This window comes from Biomphalaria glabrata, chromosome 18 (assembly GCF_947242115.1).
Source record: "Biomphalaria glabrata chromosome 18, xgBioGlab47.1, whole genome shotgun sequence".
Lineage (NCBI taxonomy): Eukaryota > Metazoa > Mollusca > Gastropoda > Planorbidae > Biomphalaria > Biomphalaria glabrata.
The window spans coordinates 20308268-20329399 of record NC_074728.1 but is presented as its reverse complement, the minus strand read 5'-3'; the positions used below and the strand labels follow the sequence as shown (position 1 = coordinate 20329399).

At 38.0% G+C, this 21132-nt stretch overlaps 1 protein-coding gene across 2 annotated transcripts; it reads right to left on the bottom strand.

Annotated features, from left to right (window-relative positions):
- Positions 1-733: 733 nt before the first annotated feature.
- LOC106064014 (beta-1,3-galactosyltransferase 1-like) lies at positions 734-20425 on the bottom strand. 2 transcript variants are annotated; one of them, XM_056017434.1, is made up of 2 exons: positions 20157-20425; positions 734-2983 (listed from the first exon to the last, which is right to left on the bottom strand). In XM_056017434.1, the coding sequence occupies exon 2, from the start codon at positions 2894-2896 to the stop codon at positions 1760-1762; it is 1137 nt and encodes a 378-aa protein (XP_055873409.1). In that variant the 5' UTR covers positions 2897-2983; positions 20157-20425; the 3' UTR covers positions 734-1759. The 2 variants fall into 2 exon arrangements, with proteins under 2 accessions (XP_055873409.1, XP_013077959.2); XM_013222505.2 differs by lacking the exon at positions 20157-20425 and adding an exon at positions 5611-5878.
- Between the last annotated feature and the right edge of the window lie 707 nt (positions 20426-21132).

The following is a 21132-nucleotide window of genomic DNA, read 5'->3' as shown; positions in this document are numbered from 1 at the left end:
CACCACTTATTACTCTAGCCAACCTTCTGCTTCTGAGCTATTGTTTCAATTAAAAAAAAAAGTTCCACTTTCAAATCTGCCGATCTATAGGGCAGATGATGACATGGTCATCTGTTTCTTTGGCCAAGGAATAATGAGCAGGGTATCATGTGGCCAGAAGAGGCGCTCTAAAAATCCCGAAATTCAAAATCCAAGTTTTCACCGAGATTCAAATCCAGGACCCCAGATTCGGAAGACAAGCGCTTATCCACGCGCCCCATAGGTTCTATAACTCACGCTTAATGTATGATACATCTTCATGTGACACTCTTGTGTTAAGTAGCTACTGATCGTCAACAAATCTATCACTTCGAGAACAACACAAAATATAATAAACGAAATCACATAAAAAGGGCAGGGGGCAGTTAAAGTTTGTAAAAGTTGAGCATATCCGCAATCATATTACACAAAATATTGCATGAAAATTATTGCATTTCTTTTTTAAAAAAAACAAAACAATAAAATAAAATTTAAAAAAAAAAAATTAAAAAAAAAAGGACAATCCGAAAGTACATCAAATTAAAATTTTTAGTAATATTACATTATCTGTGGTTTATCCATAAATAATGAATCTTGAAGTCATCCAGATAAGGAGGTGAAGTGAATTCTAATATTAAAAAGACATTTTTATAAAGAACTTAAATGGAAAGATTTTTGTTGGCCTGGAAGTAGTGGCCTAGCTAGGGAGGGGGAAAAGGTTAGGGGGGGGTCCAAATATTAAGATCCCTTCGGGCCTAACTTGTAGAAGGCTCTCAATTTTGTGTCCGCAATTTGTTTTTTTACATTAAATATTACACCGTTATCTCATGTCATGATGTCGAACTTCCTAGAAATTTGAGAGTTTCTGTATGTCGTTAGAAAAAAGTTACTAGCTCGTTGGCCACAAAGATAAAACTCTTAACTTTTCGTAAAAATAAAACAAGAAAAAAAAAAAGAAATACATTTAAGGTTGGATACAGAATTAGGTCTAGATCTAGATCCGACATGGGTTTTGAAAAGACTATCGAGTTCTTGAAAGCCAATCCCGTTCGGGAATTTCCGAATGTAAGGCTTTATTGATTCAAGACTTTCATAAATTAAAGGTAAGGAAAATGTAGCCAGATGTAAGACGACCCAGGATATGGAATGTGGTGGTGAGAGGCTTGGAAAATGATTGAGGGGTTGGGGGGGGGGCACGAGTTCAACACCCTACTCGAGCAGAGTTGTCTTTACTTAGTGCTCAAGAGCAGCACGAAGGCCTCCTAGATACCCCCACACACACCTTTTTTATTTTTCGGAAGTATTTCGTAAATGCTAAAAATTTTTGATTTTATGGGTTATTAGAGTTTTTACCAATGTCGCAAACAAATGAAAGACCAGGTGAATGTCTTAATTTAACACTTTTTAATCTCATCTTCGTTGAAGGCTTGTTTCTTTGGATTGTACCTTGATGAGGTAAACAATCAGAAACCCCACTGGTAACGAATCATGCTGAGAATTACTCCCTTAGAGCACGGAAGAGGAAGCAGGCAGTGAATTGTAAGGTCGCCTTGCCCCCGTACAAGGACAGCCCTTATGCCGCACATGGACCAGTATTCTCTCTCTATAAATCCTCGTCCCGATCGCCCTTCATGCAGAACGCGACATTCTTAAAGAATGTGGTCTACTGTCTCTACTTCCCCGACGCGGCCCTGTGTGTCGTAGTACTCCCTGATGAAGTACTGCCCCATTGTATCTAGTTTCAAATGACGACTTTGTTCTCCACATTCCAAGATTCAGAGGCGTACATATTTTTAATGAGTTGCCAATAGCCCCAGAAATCATTGTCAGGTGTAACGCTTGCAACAATGCCACACTTTGGCCCTTCCGCCTTTGTGCAGTTGATGGCAGTCTTCACATCAAGGGTCAAGTTTTTGTTAAGGGCGTAGTTGTAGTAGGTGACGCCACCCACGACGTGGGGCAGCATGCCAAACAGGTACACGTCGTCTATCCAAAACCCGGGAGTATTTTGCGCCGCCAAGTACATTGGCCGCATGAGGTCAGTGGTCATGATGACCACAAAACCGCTGCAGTAGTCGAACGGGAACGTTTTATACTTGGCGAAAACGTTGGACTCCACCTTCCACTTTCCGGAGCGGAGGATCGGCATGGTGCCTTTGTACCACAGATTGCAGAAGATGGACTTCCGCTTCCCGCTCATGTGGTTGTAGAAGGAGTACAGCAGTTTGAACATGTTCACAATGACGTCATCGTCTATCTTAAAGACGTACTTGGAATTAGAGCAGTACTGGCTGACCCAGCGGTATCCCATGACGCCTTTGATCGAAAGGTTGTAGTAGCTGTCGAGAAAGTCCCCCATCACCGTGTCGTTGTAGGTCACGTGTTCAAACCACAGCACCCTCTCCAATGTTTTGTTCTGGGTTTTCCCCAACAGAAAAGCCACTCGGATTCGGAAAGGCAGAAAGAACGACTCGTTTCCGAACGTTTCACGGATCCGCTGCCTTCTGTGAAGATTGGCCGGGGCCGTGTGCACGATGAGAATGATGTCCAGGGACTCAACGCCTCGCTTGCAGAGGTAAGGGTCCAGCATGAGGTACCTGCCGATATTTCGCCAAGGGAACATCGTTTCCTGTGTCAGCTGAGAGTCGTTAAGGTCGACCTTGATCTTCTCTAGCTTCCTAGCCAAAGTCGGGTTAATGGTTGTGGTAGTGGTGGGAACGGCTGTAAGAGCGGTTGTGGTTGGCAGCTTCGTTTCTGTCAGTATTGCCAGCTGAAAGAATTTCACATTCTCTAGGAAGATAATCATGAAGCAGATTAGATTGAGGCCGAAGATTGGCAATAGAACGTTGCGTCGTAATTTTAAGCACTTGAGTTTCATGACTGAGTTCTGTGGTTCAGATCGTCGGTAGAATGGCGTTATGTCGCAAATTTTAAATGCTTGAATCTCATGACTCGCCTCTGTGATCTGAATTATTGAGAAAATATAGAGAAACACACTTTATTAACATTAATAAGTAATAACATATTAATTTATACACTCTCTTTCTTTCTCTCTCTCTCTCTCATTTTTCATTCTTTCCAAATACTTCATCTCTCTGACTTCCTCAATCCCTTTCTCCCTTTCTCTCCTTTTCCATTCTCTTTGCTCTCTCGCTTCTTCTCTTCTCCCTCTCTGCCTCCACATCTACAACAAACGCCCGACATGCTATAGTAAATATGTTAAGGATTGCACTTTGAGTTGGTCCAAATTTTTGGTAAGTATATATTGAGAACTACTACACTGATAAAGAAAGGTTGACATTATGGTAATAGACATAAGCACTTTACTACCTATAAAATGCTTCATAATGCCGCATCTCAAATAGCCTCTGACAACCAGTCCAACTCCTGGCCTTCACGTGTGGCTCAGATATTGAGTCCGGCTAAACTGTTTTCACAAACAGGAGAAGCCTTTTCCAAGTTTGGGTATGGCTGTAAGGCTGCAGAGATTTGAAGTCAGAGATTTCCTTCTCCTAGGTGGGCCATGACTTACGAGCCCCCTCCTTACTGGTTTAGGCACCAGTTAATCGCCTTTGTCCCACCTAGGAAAAATGCAACTGATGTGATGGCTTGTGAGCAAAGAAACTTAGTTGCCTACCTTAACTCAAATAGGTCCAAACATTTTCAGAACTATTTCCTATCTATCCTAGTACAAGAGTTCTGCTCGTATTAAAAACTTATTTTTTTACACAGCGTATATCAACTCACTCTGTCTGTCTGGTAAAAAGTTTGTATAAGTTATTTCTCCGAAACCCATTCTCGGATCAGACTGTAATTTTGCACAATTATTTCTTTCAACTTACAACACGAGAATCAATGAAAAAACAACAACAATTAGTTAATTAACTATTGGTAATTAGTTATTTTGTTTGGTATCTCGAACAAGGGAAAGAAATTGTACTTGACTTAAGCGGTACTATAATGCTGAATTTGTCCTAGTTTCGGTCTCCGCTTAAAATTGAAACAAACAATATATAACTATACAATCTTCTTTAGTCATAAGTTTCTCACTAGCAGAGTGGATAGCACGTCGACACTAGGAGATGTGAGCCACAAGTTCGAATTCAGGTCGGCCCCCTTTTTTTTTGTTTCGTAAATGTTTAAAAAACAATTACGATAAAATCCAATAGGCATCCCTTTCTTGCCCCTCCTGTTGCCAATTTTCCCAACTGATTCAGAGTGATAGGATCATAGCGTATTTAGACATCTAAAAGCGTGAAATAGCGCTAAACAAAAACAATTGGTAAAAATAGTTCTAATCGCAAAGATTTATTGTTGTCGGTCAAGATCTAGTACACACTTAATTAGCCTACTTGACTGATCCAGACTATTATATACAATTACACTTGGTATAAGCTTTGTTTTGTTTTTTAAAGTATGTTTAGTTTTTCTTGTTTTCTTGTTTGTTTCCCATTGTGAATGAACTTTGTAATTTAATTATTATTACAAAACATGTGGCGGGCCGAATACTTGTTCCGTGGGCAGTAGTTTGCCCCTTACTGAGTTACAGAGTGTAGTTAGACCTATACTTGCCCACATGATATGGGGGGCTATCCTCACATTTCCCTACGTCACGCAAATTAATTTCAACCGTTTCTGGTGTTGTTGCTTCCGGGTTCTTGTTCCATTGTCTTACAAGATTTAGAGAAACCCAATAAACATCATATATTCAATCAATGATAAGGCTTTGATCCAACCAGGGACAGGCTGGCTATATGGGCATTCGGGCCAGTACCCTGTGGGCCGGTACCCTGTGGGCCGGTACCCTGTGGGCCAGTAGGGCCACCGAAAGGGAAGCGTGAATTCCAGTAAATTGTTTTAAGGTTTTATAATATTCTCTGTAAAAGCAAACACTTTGAGAGTCGTGATCTAAAAAACATCTTGTACACTTGAAAATCGAATACAAGTCTAAAGCATTGTCTTAAATACCATACATCCATATATAGTGCTTCTCATAGACGTCAATTCTCTATACACACTAAACGATAAACAAGAAACTTAACTCTTTCTCTCCGTAATTATTTTTCCCCACGTTTTGAAGGAAAATCTTTATTTTGCTCATTACTATTTCACTAGGATAAGGCTTCAATAGCTTTGTTGTTTGTTATCTGAAAATGTTGTATTTGGTATAGAATTAAAGGGAAATGCATGCTATTTTTATATAACACAAAGTCAAGTTTAAAATATTAAACATTATTTTAATGTAATGAGGTCAAATCAACGATGGTATCGTCGATTAGGAGAGAAAAAGTTAAGATCTTTATTTCTTATAGAGATTGACGTTAATGTGAAATATTCGCATGAATCTAGAAAGGGACAAACAACAACGTTCCAGTCCTAGAGATGACCTGTCCAGTGACATAAATATTCTTATTGCTTTGGTGGAGTTGTCGCTTGACCTCGAGTTTCCCCCTACGTCAGGTCGTCGCGAAGTGGGCGACTGCTGTCAATCAAAACAAGAACGGAGCGGTACAAAAACTCGTTCGTACCTCACTCGGTCAGACTCTATCACCGCCACTCATTGATCAGGGAACATGAAAAGCACCAAGATACCTGTGTGTAGTCGCTGAATGAACTCTTTATGTTGTCTGTTGTATTTATGTGTATTTTTCTGTTGTGTTGTCTTTATGTGAGAAAAGAGTCCTTGTAATCACAACAAATTTCCGTAAGGATCAATAAAGCAGTCTTAGTCTTAGTCTTCAAAAGTCACAATTATCTTGAAAAGTGTAGCGATGTGTTGATTGGAATCAGAATGCAAAAGAATCGAAAAAAGAAGGAGCAGATAACATAAAAAAAACAAGTATTGCTGTAATCCTGTGGAAATAAAAACTGTAGTAAAATTGTTTATGTTTTCTCACAAGCACACGAGATTCAACAACGTTATAATGACAGCATTTATAATTGAAAAAAACTCACCGCCATAAGACGAAAAAGACATAGACTTAAGTCTTTGAGGCGCTGTTAAAATAAGAAACAATCTTGACACAAATAGTTTTAATGAACGTAAGGATATTTAATTGCCTTCAAACAAGTGGACTTAATGTTGTATTGTGTGTGTAGCCAGCTCTAAGATGCAGAAAGTCAAACTAGGTTTCCAAGTTATTGAGAAAGGAGTATATGACCTTGTGAGTAATGTTCCCTTTCGGATCTTGCGTTCTACAGGGCAGATGATGTTAAGGTCATCTGTTTTTTTTTTTTTGGCCCGCAGTTAACGAGCAGGGTGTCATGTGACCAGCACAAATACCAACCACCTTTTTTTCCCCAACTAAAGTCAGATACCCGTCAGAGTCGGGTGAACTCAGAGTACCCTTAAATTACCGAAATTCATAATGCCAGTCTTCGTCAAGATTCGAACCCAAGACCACAGGTTCGGAAGCCAAGCGCTAAACAACTCAGCCACTGCGCCCCATGATGAGCAGTTAAATAATGGAGGATGAAGAGTTGTATTTGTAAATTGAAGTCAATATGCCTGAGAAAATGGCGAGGAGTGACACTGAGTCATAAACACTATGTTCTTTGATGGAGGATCTTCAGATGCCTTGAATGTCAAGTACATGTAGATGTTAATGTATGTGGTAGCAGGAATTTTTCTATATTATGAAATTCACCATTCCAAGTGTTATTTTTTATTCATTTAGTAATTATACTTATCTGATAGTTTCAAAATCATCTAATAAATTATTTTTATAGCTAACTACTCTCAATACATTTATATACTTTACACAATGCTCTTGAGGACAGGTGTAATCGGATGCCCATCATGTGGCTTATAATTCATGGGCCAGATAGGAAAGAAATGCCCAGGCCAATTTTGACACCCAGTCCGCCCCTGGATCTAATCCAAGTGTTTACGTTATTATATGCATGCACATAGAGCGTCACTCTCTACAAGAAGAATACTAGAGACAGAAATAATTGGAACAACTATAGCGGAACTTTCCTCATAAGTATTGTAGGCAAATCTTTGCCCGAGTGACACTGCCCAAGCTACAAAAACTCGCCGATCGGATCTACCCAGAATCCCAATGTAGATTTCGCTCAGGGAGATCCACAATTGACATGATATTTTCTCTCTGACAGCTGTAGGAAAAGTGCAGAGAGCAAAGGATGCCTTTGTACATTGCGTTCGTTGACCTGACTTAGGCCTTCGATCTAGTCAGCAGAGATAGCCTCTTTAAAATTTTACAGAAAATAGGCTGTCTACCCAAGCTGCTAAATGTAACTGTTTCTTTTCACCGACATTTGATGGGTACTGTGCAGTTCAATGGCACTTGTTCCGACAGTTTTAGCCTAAACATAGGAGTTAAAACAAGCAATCGTCCTGTCCCCAACCCTCTTCATAATACACTTTTCAATGTTAATCCACCATTCCTTTGACAAATTCACCGAAGGCATCAATCTTCATAAAAAACCAAGAAAATAATATACAAAACTATAATAAGACCAGCAGCAATGTATGGAAGTGAGACCTGGACACTGACAAAGACATCTGAAAATTTACTTAACATTTGGGAAAGAAAAATCCTTAGGAAAATCTATGGTGCCATACAGGATGAAACAGGGTGGAGGACACGCACTAACCATGAGTTATATCAATTATATGAAGACCCACCAATAGTGAACGAAATAAAAAAGAACAGACTACGTTGGGCAGGTCACCTTGAAAGAATGTCAGACAACAGAGGGGCGAAAATCGTATACAGGCAAAAACCAAAAGGCAGGCGACCCAAAGGCAGACCCCGAATGCGATGGATAGATGACTTGGAAGCAGATCTGAAGCAGCTTGGGGTTAGGGCGTGGAGACGAAAGGCCCAGGAGAGATCTGAATGGAAGGATGTGTTAAAGCAGGCCAGAGCCCTCCATGGGCTGTAGCGCCACTGGGATGGATAGATGGATCAATCTTCATTCCAGATTCGATGGCAAACTTTTGAATATCGCCAGACAGATACTCCTTCTTCCCTAGTGCTATTAGAGCATGTAATGGGTAGCCTGAGCTAGCAGAATTTAACTCATTGGTTAATATGCATGACTAAATGCATGACGCGTAGGACGTAATCACCTTCTTTTTTTATATAAGATAAGATACTGAGGGCGAAAACCAAAATCAGAACCACCCTTGTAAGAGTTATGCTATTCGTGGACGATGCAGCAGAAGTGGCAAACACACAAGAGGAGATTCAGTCACTAATGTCCCGCTTCTCTCAGGCCTGTAAATGGTATGGGCTAACCATTAGCACGAAGAAAACAAACGTTATGGGACCCCCTGCTACAGCACCACCCTCTATCCTCATTTTTGACAACAAGCTAGATGCCTACATTGATTATGTTACCTGGATCACAATTCAAGATGACCTCTCTAGAAGAGGAAATTAAAAAAAAAAACGAATAAGGAAGGCTGCGACGACCTTCACTAGACTCAGACCAACAGTTTGTGAAAAGAGACCAAAATGGAGGTCTACAAGGCATTCGTTTTGAGCATGCTACTATACGGCAGTGAGTCGTGGACTACCTACGCTAAGTAAGAGAGAAATCTAAACTCATTCCACTTGCACTGCCTCTGAAGCATCTTAAAAATCACAAAGCAAGAGAGCGTGTATAACACTGAAATACTCGCTCGAACGGGTCTTCCCAGCATCTTTACAATCCTCAGACAACGCCGACTGCGCTGGCTTGGTAATGTCGCTGTATGTCGGACAATGGTATCCTGAAAAACATCCTTTATGGTCGATTCGAGACTGGCTTAAGAAACACTGGCCAACCCCAGACGATGTGTGGATGCAATCAAGTGAGACCCGAAAGCAGTGGACATTGACACGAACAACTGGGAAGACATACCCCTAGAACGTACTATGTGGCGAGAGATGGTGACCACTGGGAAGACATAGCCCTTGACCACACTATGTGGCGAGAGATGGTTACCACTGGGAAGACAGCCCTTGACCACACTATGTGGCGAGAGATGGTGACCACTGGGAAGACATAGCCCTTGACCGCACTATGTGGCGAGAGATGGTGACCACTGGGAAGACATAGCCCTTGACCACACTATGTGGCGAGAGATGGTGACCACTGGGAAGACATAGCCCTTGACCACACTATGTGGAGAGAGATGGTGACCACTGGGAAGACATAGCTCTAGACCACACTATGTGGCGAGAGATGGTGACCACTGGGAAGACATAGCTCTAGACCACACTATGTGGCGAGAGATGGTGACCACTGGGAAGACATAGCCCTTGACCACACTATGTGGCGAGAGATGGTGACCACTGGGAAGACATAGCCCTTGACCACACTATGTGGCGAGAGATGGTGACCACTGGGAAGACATAGCCCTTGACCACACTATGTGGACAGAGATAGTGATATAGAAAGTTAAGTGAAGTGAAAAAGCATTGCGTCTGCTCTGGAAGAAAAGCGCGACCAACGAAAAATGTTTTAATTTGTTTTAATTATTAAATAAATTATTTGATTATATTATATTATTAAATTATTAAATTCAATTGCTTAATTTAATTATTTAAAAAAATATATTTGATCTTTTTTTAACTTAATTATTTGACCACTTTTGTTCTTTTCCATTTTCTTTCTTTTACACAAAGAGACAGACGGAGAGATAGATAGATAGATAGATAGATAGATAGATAGATAGATAGATAGATAGATAGATAGACAGATAGATAGATAGAAAGGAAGATAGATAGATAATAGACAGACAGACAGACATACAGATAGATAGATAGATAGATAGATAGATAGATAGATAGATAGATAGATAGATAGATAGATAGATAGATAGATAGATAGATGAATTTCACTTTCTATGTATCTCTGTTGCATCAAAGAATAGCCGACCCGCATATCAAAGTACACTCAAAAGAAATGGCCTACTATTTTCAATGCAAGATTTAGGTCTACACACAAAACAATACAAATTCTTATTAATTACTGAGGAAAACTAAGACTAAGACTGCTTTATTCATCCTTATGGAAATTCGTTGTGATTACAAGGACTCTTTTCTCATATAAAAACAACCCAACAGAAACATACACATAAATACAACAGACACAACATAAAACGTTCATTCAGCGACTACACACAAGGCATCTTGGTCCTTTTTTATGTTTCCTGATCAACGAGATTCCAGCAAGTACTTGGCGTGTATAGCAAGGCTTACTATCAGGTTACACGGAGGACACATTAAAGGTACACATTGAAAGGTACTGGTGCCTGGTACTTTGACACGGGTTTATATGTCTCTACAATAACATTTAATAGCATTCTTCGCTAACCCCTGCTAACTTCTCCGTTTTTTAATGACACTATTAACTCTCCCATTTACTCTATCTTAAAAGTTACACACACATGCAAACAGTTTTTCAATGGCTTGCTATGCTATGATGAAATGTAAACAAACCAAGCTTCTATTCTTTAGCAACTGGCAAGTTCACATTTGCATGACAATAGGCTGATTGAGAAATAGTGGATAGGGTGAGGAAAAAGGGGGGGGGGGGGGAAGAGTGATTATTCACATTTAATATACACGTCTATTCACACTCGGTCGAAACAATTTGTTTATTAAAAGCTATTATATACAATGTTCGCAGAGATACGTTTTCTAAAGTGATTTTGTTTTTTCGTCTGACTGCTTAAATTCCAGGCGTCCTTTTAGAAATGAAGATAGCTACCTCCTTGCTTAAAACCTCATGGTATGACAAAGTAGAAAAACACCAAAACTGTGGGAGAGTGGTGGACAGAGAAATATTGAGGTGCAGATCTCAGAGAGAGAGTGGGGGATGGATTAGTCACACCCTTAGAAAAAAAAGATACCAACAACAGAGCTAGACAAGCCTTACAATAAGACTCAAAAGTCTTGGAACAAGACATTTAGAAACCTCTCCGCTAACGTTTTTGTTTGCAAATTTCTTGTGCCAGAAAAAAAAAGGTCGAAATTAACCCGACGACTTTTGTGCAACCAAATCAAAAAAAACGAGATAAGACGTCTCACTTAACAAGAAAATGATCTTATGATCACGCCTCTTATAAACGTGCGTGCATTAAATCTTATCATATCAATTACAGACGTTACTTCAAAAGAGATGATTCCGCCCAGCACGTGTCTTTGTTTCAATCTAATCATGTTAATCAGTGATTTAAGATCTGACAAGTCGTTGGTTTTCCTGGCTGATTACTTCGAAAAGTCTCTTGCATAGTAATATTGGCAGTATTGAATTCATATTTATTAGCTATAATTAAACATGCGACTTTTTTTTACAAGATAAATAGTGCGCTCTAATTGCTAAAAACCTTCAATGTTGGCCCGCCCCACCCTTTTTTTTTACTAAACTTTTTTTTTTCACATGCGATCTTTTTACTATGAGAAAAAGGTTTTCTAAACGCCAGAAGTATTTCTGAAGCTTAAAAGGCAGTAAAACGCTTATCACCGGGGCTAAGTCCCGAACCACGTTGCGGGAGCTAACACTACTACCCTAGATACTCTTCTCTCACCGTGGAACATATCCTCATTGATTGCCCCAGATACCAGGATATTAGGGGAAAATAATTTGGAGAGCACAGCTTAAAAACACTGTTCGATAATGTCGACACTGGGCTTTGTCCGGGAGCCGGGTCCGTCTGCGAAGGTTTGATTAGGGCAAAGAAATTGTGAACATACAATATTTACAACAGAATTTTCTTAAATTAATACATTTTTACTATTTTAACTGTGAATAGACCTTGTTTTTAGTGAATTTATTGCTTAAAATTTAGCTCTTGTGATATGAAAGGAGAGTAACCCTTGAAGGATTACGGGCACGACATGGCCTAAATTGTGCCGATGTGCCAAAAACTAAAACTTCAAACTCAAACTCTAGATAGAGAATAGCTTGCTTCATCTCCAGTAAATATTCCAATATTTCAATAAGAATTTTTCTACTATACAAAAAAAAAAATTATAAAATATTTTTAAAGCCAAAAATTGTATTATAATCATTGATTTATATTCTCCTCTTCGTGACATTCTTAAATTCATCCTTGACCGTGGAATTCTGCAGCGCTCCTTCCGTTCCCCCGCACGCTAAAAGGTGGGTGGGGGGGGGGAAATATTTTTTATTTTATTTTTAAGGGGGCGCCTATGATAAAGGTTAGAGAAACACTGGGTTACGCGAACTGTCACACCAACCCTACAAGTCATTCCAATAGTCATTACAATAGACATTTCAATAGTGATTATATTGTACTGCCCAGGAACGGAAAAAAAATCCCCCCGATATATATATATATATCAAAATGATTTTTATTCTAAGCAAATTATTGATACATTGAACATTTTTTAATCTCACCTCGCAAGGGAAGAGTTAGTAATGAGTCATAGCTTTAGATTTCGCGCAAAACACATAGGCATAATAGCCCTAAATGTATATATTATGCGGAAATGAGAAATGAGCTCATCATCGACCACGAAGGAGGAGCTCTATCTATCTATCTATCTATCTATCTATCTATCTATCTATCTATCTATCTATCTATCTGTTGTTCTGTCTGTCTAATCTGTCTTTCGGATTTCTATCTAGGCTATCTGTCTGTTAGTCTGTCAATCTATCTATCTATCTATCTATCTATCTATCTATCTATCTATCTATCTATCTATCTATCTATCTATCTATCTATCTATCTATCTATCTATCTAAGATATATATTTCCAACTCTTACATTCACTAGACTTACCCGCCCTAATTTAAGTGTGTTTGTTATAGTTCAGGCTCTGTCTAAGTATGTCGTCTCATCAATCAATTTCGTGCCCATGAAATCAATCCGATTGATCACACAAAGTTCGATCTACGTTTTAAATATTTCTTAACCCAATTGATAGTAGGTTGTAGTATAAGTATACCACCTACTTAGAGTACCCACTACCTCTAGCCACTACCCACTACCTCTAGCCACTACCCACTACCTCTAGCCACTACCCACTACCTCTATAATGTAAAAGTATTTGATAACACAAAAGAGGTGCCCAGCCTACTTTGGAACCACTCATTTCACAAGTGGCTCTTTTTTGTTTTTTTAAAGAAAGCAGATTTTATTGGATCCCTTATTTCACCAGCCTCACTTTCATGAGTAAATTTGATTATACCCCAGAACATTAAGAAACTCGTCCAGCTAAGTGAAATCAATAAGGTTTACGCTTTTCCCACCAAACCTGTTCCACTCCTCGAAACATACGCTGTTCTAAACAAAAGAGTGAACCATTCACCGGCAGGCACACACACACACACACACACACACACACACACACAGTTACTACTTCCATCTATTGTCTGCTTTAGGTTTCTAACAGCCATGGGCGGGGGGGGGGGGGGGGGAGTGTGGGAGACCCTACGTCCCAGTATTCCGCTTCCCTTAAAAAAAATAAAACTAAAAGAATAATTTAAAAAAAAAACTTAAAATAAATGTAAAATTTCGCGACGGTAGTGTGTTAACTTGAACAGGTCTTAACGAAAAGTCACACCTAGATCACTCATAACAAAATTTATACATAAACAACATTTTACAAAGCTTTTATCAACTCTGTCTAGCTGTCTGTCTGGTAATAGTTTTGTACACATTATTTTTCCCACACCCGATCTCGGAACAAGCTGAAAATTTGCACAATGATATCTTTTATCTGATAATGTGTTGATTTGTACTTAACTACTGTCGATAAGTATCATAAATCTACTAGATTCTAGTCTCACACATACGATGTCGCAATATCTCTAAATCTTCGGGCTTAACGACAATGTCTAATCAACTATTGTTGATAAAACAAGAATCAATAAACAAAAATTAACCAATTAGCTAATTAACTATTGCTTAATAATTATTTTGCTTGGTATCTCTGGCAAAGGAAAAAAAATTGTTCTTGACTGAGGTGGAGGTGTAAGTTGAATTATATACTTTGTAGGTCGCTGCTTTAAAGTTTAAAACTAACAATTGATAGCTATAAACATTCTAACGATTTTTTTCTATTTATTTTACAGTTGTATATCGCTGAGAAAAGAATTATTAGGTCGTTTGTTACAGTTTGACGGTTATAATTTTTAAAATTAAAAAGAAATAAGTTTAAATTTGACTAGTGAACTAGGCCTAGCGCTAGATCCAGCATAGGTTTGAAAGGACTATCGCGTTCTTTTTTTTTTAAAAAGGCCTATCGCGTTTAGGAATTTCTGATTGAAGAGGTTAATAAATTAATGTTCAGGAAAATTTGGCGCATCTTCTAAGTCTAAACCAATAGGCATATCATTGCAATATTTAAAAGTGTAGTTTATCCAGGCCTGTACATTTGCCCAAGATTCTTTCTCGGAGGAAAAGGTGGAATAGGAAGGATTGAAAAATGTTTCATTTTTTTTTTTTAAATCTTACATTCATTGGTTATTAAAGGACAAAAAACAAAACAAAACAAAAACCGCTCTTTAAGTTGTATAAAGTAGGTATTGTCTTTATTAACCCCTTCTCTCCTAACACGATACTATCGTTGGCTTGACTCCATTAAATTAAATTAATTTTTGGTTTTATAAACTTTAATTTATTTGTGTTATTTAAAAAGAGCATGTATTCTCATATAATTATATACCAAAAATCATGGTTTCTGGTATAGAAACAAAAATGTTATTGAAGTTAAATGATAACAAAGTAGAATGTACAAATGTGGGAAATGAACAATTCTTTCAGAACGTGGAAAGTTATTGCGGAGAGAAAGAGTTAAAAATTTGTTTAAATGTTTTTCTTGTTTATGTTTTTTTTTTCTTAACAAACTAAATATTCACACTGTAAACATTTACTAGAAACAATTCTCGCAAGATTTTAAAGACTATTCATGTTTATCCACTGATCCAAAGATGTCCGATTATCCCTCCACGTAACCATCAAAGAGTTTTTAATATATAAATATTATAACTAGACTGGACATAGCGATCTCTAATACTACAAAGAGAAAAGGGGAAAAAAGCTGAACTATATAACATAGAATTTAATGTTTAGATGTAGATCTAGTAGTTCAAAAGTGAGCATCGAAAATAAGAACACACTCTCGTTTCATAATTATTATTTTTGCAATTTTTATATATAATCTGGATCTAGAAAGAACAATGTAATCAATATATTTAAATGTACAATGTAAATTATAATATGATTAAAATGTAAATTATAATATGATTAAAATGTAAATTATAATTTGATTAAAAACCAATCGATCTAGCATTTTCGAAACATTATCTCCAAGAAAATATCAGAAAAAGGCTTTATATCATATTCGATGAGCTTAGCTAAGGGAGTTTTGAATTTCTCCAGAGATCTTTGGTTTAACCCTCCCCCTCCCCAACAGATGATTTGACGATAAAACTTCCCTTTTCTATAAAAAATCTAAAGCAAACTACAGTCACCTAATTCCAAGAGCTAAGCCGAGAGAGGTTACACATTTCTACCAGTGGCTGGGCTCCATTATTAAAGTGCAGTGAATAACATCTGAAAAAGACTAAATGCGGCTCAACAAAGATTTTAGGAGTCAATTATAGAGATCGGGTTTCAATCAAGGAAATCCTATGCCGAACTGGGAGTCGATCTCTTAGTAAGATTGTGGCAGAGCGTCGCATGAAGTTTGCGGGACATGTTCTCCGACAAAATGAATTACGCATAATAAGAGTTGCGATGACATTGAGGCCATTACGAGGAAAACGCAAACAGGGACATCCTAATACAACCTTGCGCCACACTTTACTGGAGGTACTCAGAGCAGATGGGACATTGTCAGTGACAGATTTTTGTGGAAGCAGCTTGCCGCCCAATGCGCCGAACGGCGCGGGAGGATCTAAGCAAGTAAGAGTAGCACATTAGGTTTTTGAAATAAAACTTTTTAATAGCAGGAAAATGCACTGTAGATAGCACGAATATGCATTTTGTTGTTTTTCAAGACCGGAAATAGTGCTTCGTGACAAGGGCGGGGAGTCTACAATTTTTCTACCAACTCCGGGAAAACCCTATTCTAGGATACAATAAACGTCTTCCAAAAGAATGAAGGAACTGAATGTAATAAAGATTAATTATGTACACACACATACATATTTTTTTTATGACGCAGGGGCGGGGGGGGGGTGAGAAAAAAATCCCCCCCCCCGAAAAAAATCATGGCTACGCCCATTATATATATATTAGGGGTGCACCGGATAATACTTTTTGAGATTCGGCCGGAGCCGAATATGACCGGATAGTAATATATATAAATAGTTACTAATGTAAATCTTTCAAAGGTAAAGTGCAATCTGGCTTATATAGTGGGTGGGTGTATGTGTTCATGAATTTCAGACCAACAACTAGTCATCAGACTTTTAATTAAAAGTCCAAGAACTGGTTCTGGTTCTTGCTTCAAGGGCTTAATACTGATAGTAGCTGTTGGTTAATAGTTGGAATATGAAGCGTTGTAGGTCAATATTTATTGTTTTAGAAAATTAGATTTATTCATTGTGGTAAACGGTATTTTATTAACACCAATTATACCTTTCTATAGCTTGAACCTTAGATGATGCCGGAGCATAGATTAAATTGTAGTCAGGTCTATTATTGAGATCTAAGTTTAAATCTTCAGCTATATGGTTATAAGAGCATTAGGAAAATCACATATAGAAGAAAAAACTCACCCACACCCTCCCTGCCTAAAAACAAAAATATACTTTGTGTTCGACAGATTTTAAGAACCTGGTCAGATAGAGGTAGTGGGCCTACACATGTAGTCCTAGTGTAGTGTGTATGAGTGGTCAGGCTAAAAAAATAACACATAGGTATGGTCAGTCAAGCATGTAGATAATTAGACCCGTACACTAGTTACAGAGGTCAAGGGTTTCCTAACTCTCCAACGCATTTTTTTCTTTTGTTTACTCGATCTAATTGCGGCGCTTTCGATCTACATCTTTTATGCCATTTAAAACTTTTCTGTAAGGTTTTCCGTTAGATAATAAGTCTATAGAATTAAACAATGAAATTACCTTTCTTTCTAAAGGTTTTAATACAAGGCGAAAATACGAACACACACACATGCAAATCTTTTCCAAAAGTGTGTAAAAAAACATCTTCCTTAATTATTAGGACTATTGATTTTATCGAGTGGTTTCTGTAATTGCAAAAAAGAAATAGCACGCAGTAAGCCTATGGGTGTCTGGTGTGTAAAACGTCGTCTCGGTCTGATACACACTGGCAAAGTAAGCATCGTAAGTAAAAAAAAAAAAACCACCCAGTAATAACGAGGAGTTACTTGACAATCTCAAATTATTCAGAATATCGTTATCAAATCAAGACACTTAAAGCAGGAGTAATATTCAATTTAACACGCTAGGAAAAGAACATCAAACGTAATATTTAATTACAGTGTAGTATTCTTTCTTAGCACGTTGTGTTTTTTTCATTCTACAAAGTAATTATGGATGGCTGCCTGGTCGTGCGGTTTGCGCGCTGGACTGTCGTTCAGATTTATCGATGGTCCAGGGGTCAAACCCTGCCCGCTCCCATCCCCCGTCGTCCTGCGGGAAGTTTGGACTAGGGAGTAATTATCTTCAACTCTGAAGGAACATCCGGAACATGTAAAACATTTTTTTTTTAAACAATTAGTTACTGGCTTACTGGGCTATGAAATCGGTTTGTTTTCTGTATAGCAAAAGGTCCCTTGTTTAGCTGTGTGATCTTTAGTCCAGCTTACTCATTGAGATTTATATCCAAGTAAACAAACTAAGCATCCATGAAGAGGTGTGGCCTGTAGTCCAGCCACGTGATTGAGATTTTTCTCTCAATAAGCAAACTCATTGTCCAGTTACCACTGTAGAGGTGTGGCTTGAAGTCTAGCCCTTAATTAAGATTAGCTACTAAGTAAATAAACTCAGTTCACTCGCGTGACCTCTAGAGAGTACCTACGTCCATAGTATTTGACTTGTGGTCATCTGTCTATCAATGAACTCAATGTGATGGACTAAACAAATAAAACGGGGTGGGAGTTGTTCATCTCTACCTCTGGAGATATACCCGCACATCTAGACAGATGTCTGGTCAGCGTGACATAGTTAAGGAATATTACATGTTAACTAGCCCACTCAAAGGTCAAGACAAAATTTTAAAATGTGCCAGCCATCGCTGCTATGTATGTAATTCGAATTTATAATGTAAAGTTTTATTTCTATATAGATTAACACGCTTTGTCTTTGTACTAAAAGATGTTTGGTGCAAAGTCATAGTTTTAAAAGTATATTCTTTTATTTGAAATATAAACGTTTATGTATTTCAGAACTGACATTATTGACTCATGTCCACTTTATGAATATTGGCATGTTTTTATTGACGTAGAGATTTAGTTTGACTACATTCGATTGTTCCCTTCATAAAGTATTCAACTTCTTGTTCCGCATCGTTTATCAGAGTCGACTACTCATATATCGTTGGCCATTCGCCTGCGTTGTTTCGATATTTAAGTGTTACCTCCGTTTCGCTTCACTGGAAAAGATTTAGCGCGGAGGCACCTAAAAATATTATTAGAAATATAGGTACTACGGTGTATTTGCATATTTGTGGTTACACCCGATGGAGTTGTCTTATTTCCTGTTTACGTTTATTTTTAAGTACACAAAACATGTGAACTTTTTCTCGGCAGTCTTTTCTATAACTTGTCAACTTTGAAATAAGATAGCATAAAAATAGTAATCAGTTGACATGTCTGGTGGTATATTAAAATATTTCTTTTAATCCACAACTTTTAGGTGTTCCCTCAGAACTGAAGATTATTTTTTTTTTTACTTTTTTTTTTTCTCAGCCTAAACATCCTGCAAAGGACGCAGGGAAGGGCAGCGGCCATGATACGAACCCGAGACCGTGACCTTGAAGGGGGTCGCCGGAACCATCATCAGAGTCGGCCTTAGGCTTAGGTAAACTAGGGATCCGCTTAGAGCCTACGATTGGTTAGGGTTAGGGTTAGGGTTAAGTAAACTAGGGATCCGCTTAGAGCCTACGATTGGTTAGGGCTTCGCATTGAACTCAAAGAAAATTTGTTTAGGGAAAAATTTGCGGAACATGGATGAAATCTAAAAAAAAAAAAAAATTGCAAAACTTTATGGCTCTATTTCTACTCGCTCTAAGTCTCTTCCGACAGTTACGCTAGGCAGGGCACGTATCCAGTATGGCTCTATTTCTACTCGCTCTAAGTCTCTTCCGACAGTTACGCTAGGCAGGGCACGTATCCAGTATGGGCGATGAACGAATGCCAAAGGCTGTATTTTTTTGGTGAGCTCAAAGGTGGTCGACGTAACAGAGGTGCCCCACGGCAACGCTTTAAAGACCAGCTTAGGCGTCAACTTGCCTTAGCTGACAACTTATTGCATGCGGCTTCAGAACGAGACAGCTGGAGGTCTCTTACGAAAGCCGCTCGTTACACATTTGAGACCAAAAAAAAATCCGCTGCCGAGGACAGACGCAGACGGCGTAAAAAAAAATCTTAATCGATCTAAGGCGGACAATGGTTAAGCTTGCACTCGATATGGCAAAATATGTAGGTCACAGCTGGGGATGCGTAGCTAAGGGAAACACTGTACTCCTCGTTAATCTTCGGACTCGAAGACGAGCCGTATTATTATTATTAAGTCTCGTCTATGATTTAACTTTGATTAGCGAATGTTTAGATCTACTTGTTAGACTAATTATGTTTGAAGGCACTATTTCTTTATTCTGTTGAAATGTCGAAACTTTTCTAGTCTGGTGATCCTGATTCGTCTATGAACAGCCGTGCTATCAGAGCTACATAAATTTAACTTTTTTTTTTTTTTGGTGATTTAGATGAAAAAAAAGTTTTTAATTTATCGCCTATTTTCGGGTATTAATTTTTGTGTCTTTTATCTTTTGACTTATAGCACTAGTGAAGAAGAAGCGTTTGTACAAATTTGTCCCTAGCATATGGAACAAGAAAGTAATTAACTTTATCATACACTAAATAGCAATGGTGAAATAAGTAAATTAGCATATCTGGTCTTTTTTATTGAAAGATAACTACTCACTTGGAGCAACTATAAAAAAAAAAATTGTGTTAACTTACTGAACTCCATAGTTTGAAAATAATATGGACCTTTAAAAGTGATGTAGTCCTTTGTATAATTCCTTCTATTTGGGAATACAAGTTAGCCTCTCACTACAGAACACGACCGTGGTCTTTTAGTTTTCTAACTAGCGCAAGAAGAACGCGCCTACAAAGAAAAAAAAAACTAACGCAGAGCTATGTGATTGGGTGTTGGTGATATCTTTTACGGAATGCTTGTTAGCGGAACTGGGTCCCGTTTTGCAGCAGACGAACGTGACGAGCTGGGTCCGCCAGGTAAACTTATGGGGAAATAATCACAACTGCTAAAATGACGAAATCCAAGAAGTCTAGATCTATGCATTAAATAAAGCATTAAGGGGGGAAAGTAGACTAATTCTCTTAGCTTTAAATTGTGTTTGATTTTCTGTACGTCTATGTCGAGCAAACTCCGTAAGGGAAAAAGCCGTTATTGGTTTGTGCAGTGTGTCTGTCCGTCTGTCCGATATTGAAACTCTATTATATTGATCTCTTAACTGTCATTTTATTGGTATTTAACGTCAATTTATTTGGGTATTCAGGCATTTATATTGGATCTACGTTTATTGGACCTTTCACGTCATTACATAGTATTTAACCTCTTTATAGTGATCCTATAAAGTCATTACATAATATTTAAACTTCAGTTTATTTGTCTTTAACATTAAATTGCCCATTAAATGTAAAAGTCGTGTGTTCGTGATGTTTCGTTCACGCGCTCATTTAAAAACAAGATAACCAAAAAAAAAATACTTAAAAAAAAACATAAACAAAGCTTATATGAAGCGTAAATACATTGATGAGTGTGGATCAGTCATGCAATTAAATTTGTAATAGATCTAGACTAACAATAAAAAATCATTTATAAAAATATTTTTAAAAAAAGGGGAATTCAAACTTGTGGGCTAAAGCCTTCGCAGGCTACTCAAGCCAACACTGTAACCACTCTGCTAGCGAA

Excerpts from the sequence above, each read along its gene's own strand:
- LOC106064014 (XM_056017434.1), bottom strand. The coding sequence starts at position 2,896 with ATGAAACTCAAGTGCTTAAAATTACGACGCAACGTTCTATTGCCAATC.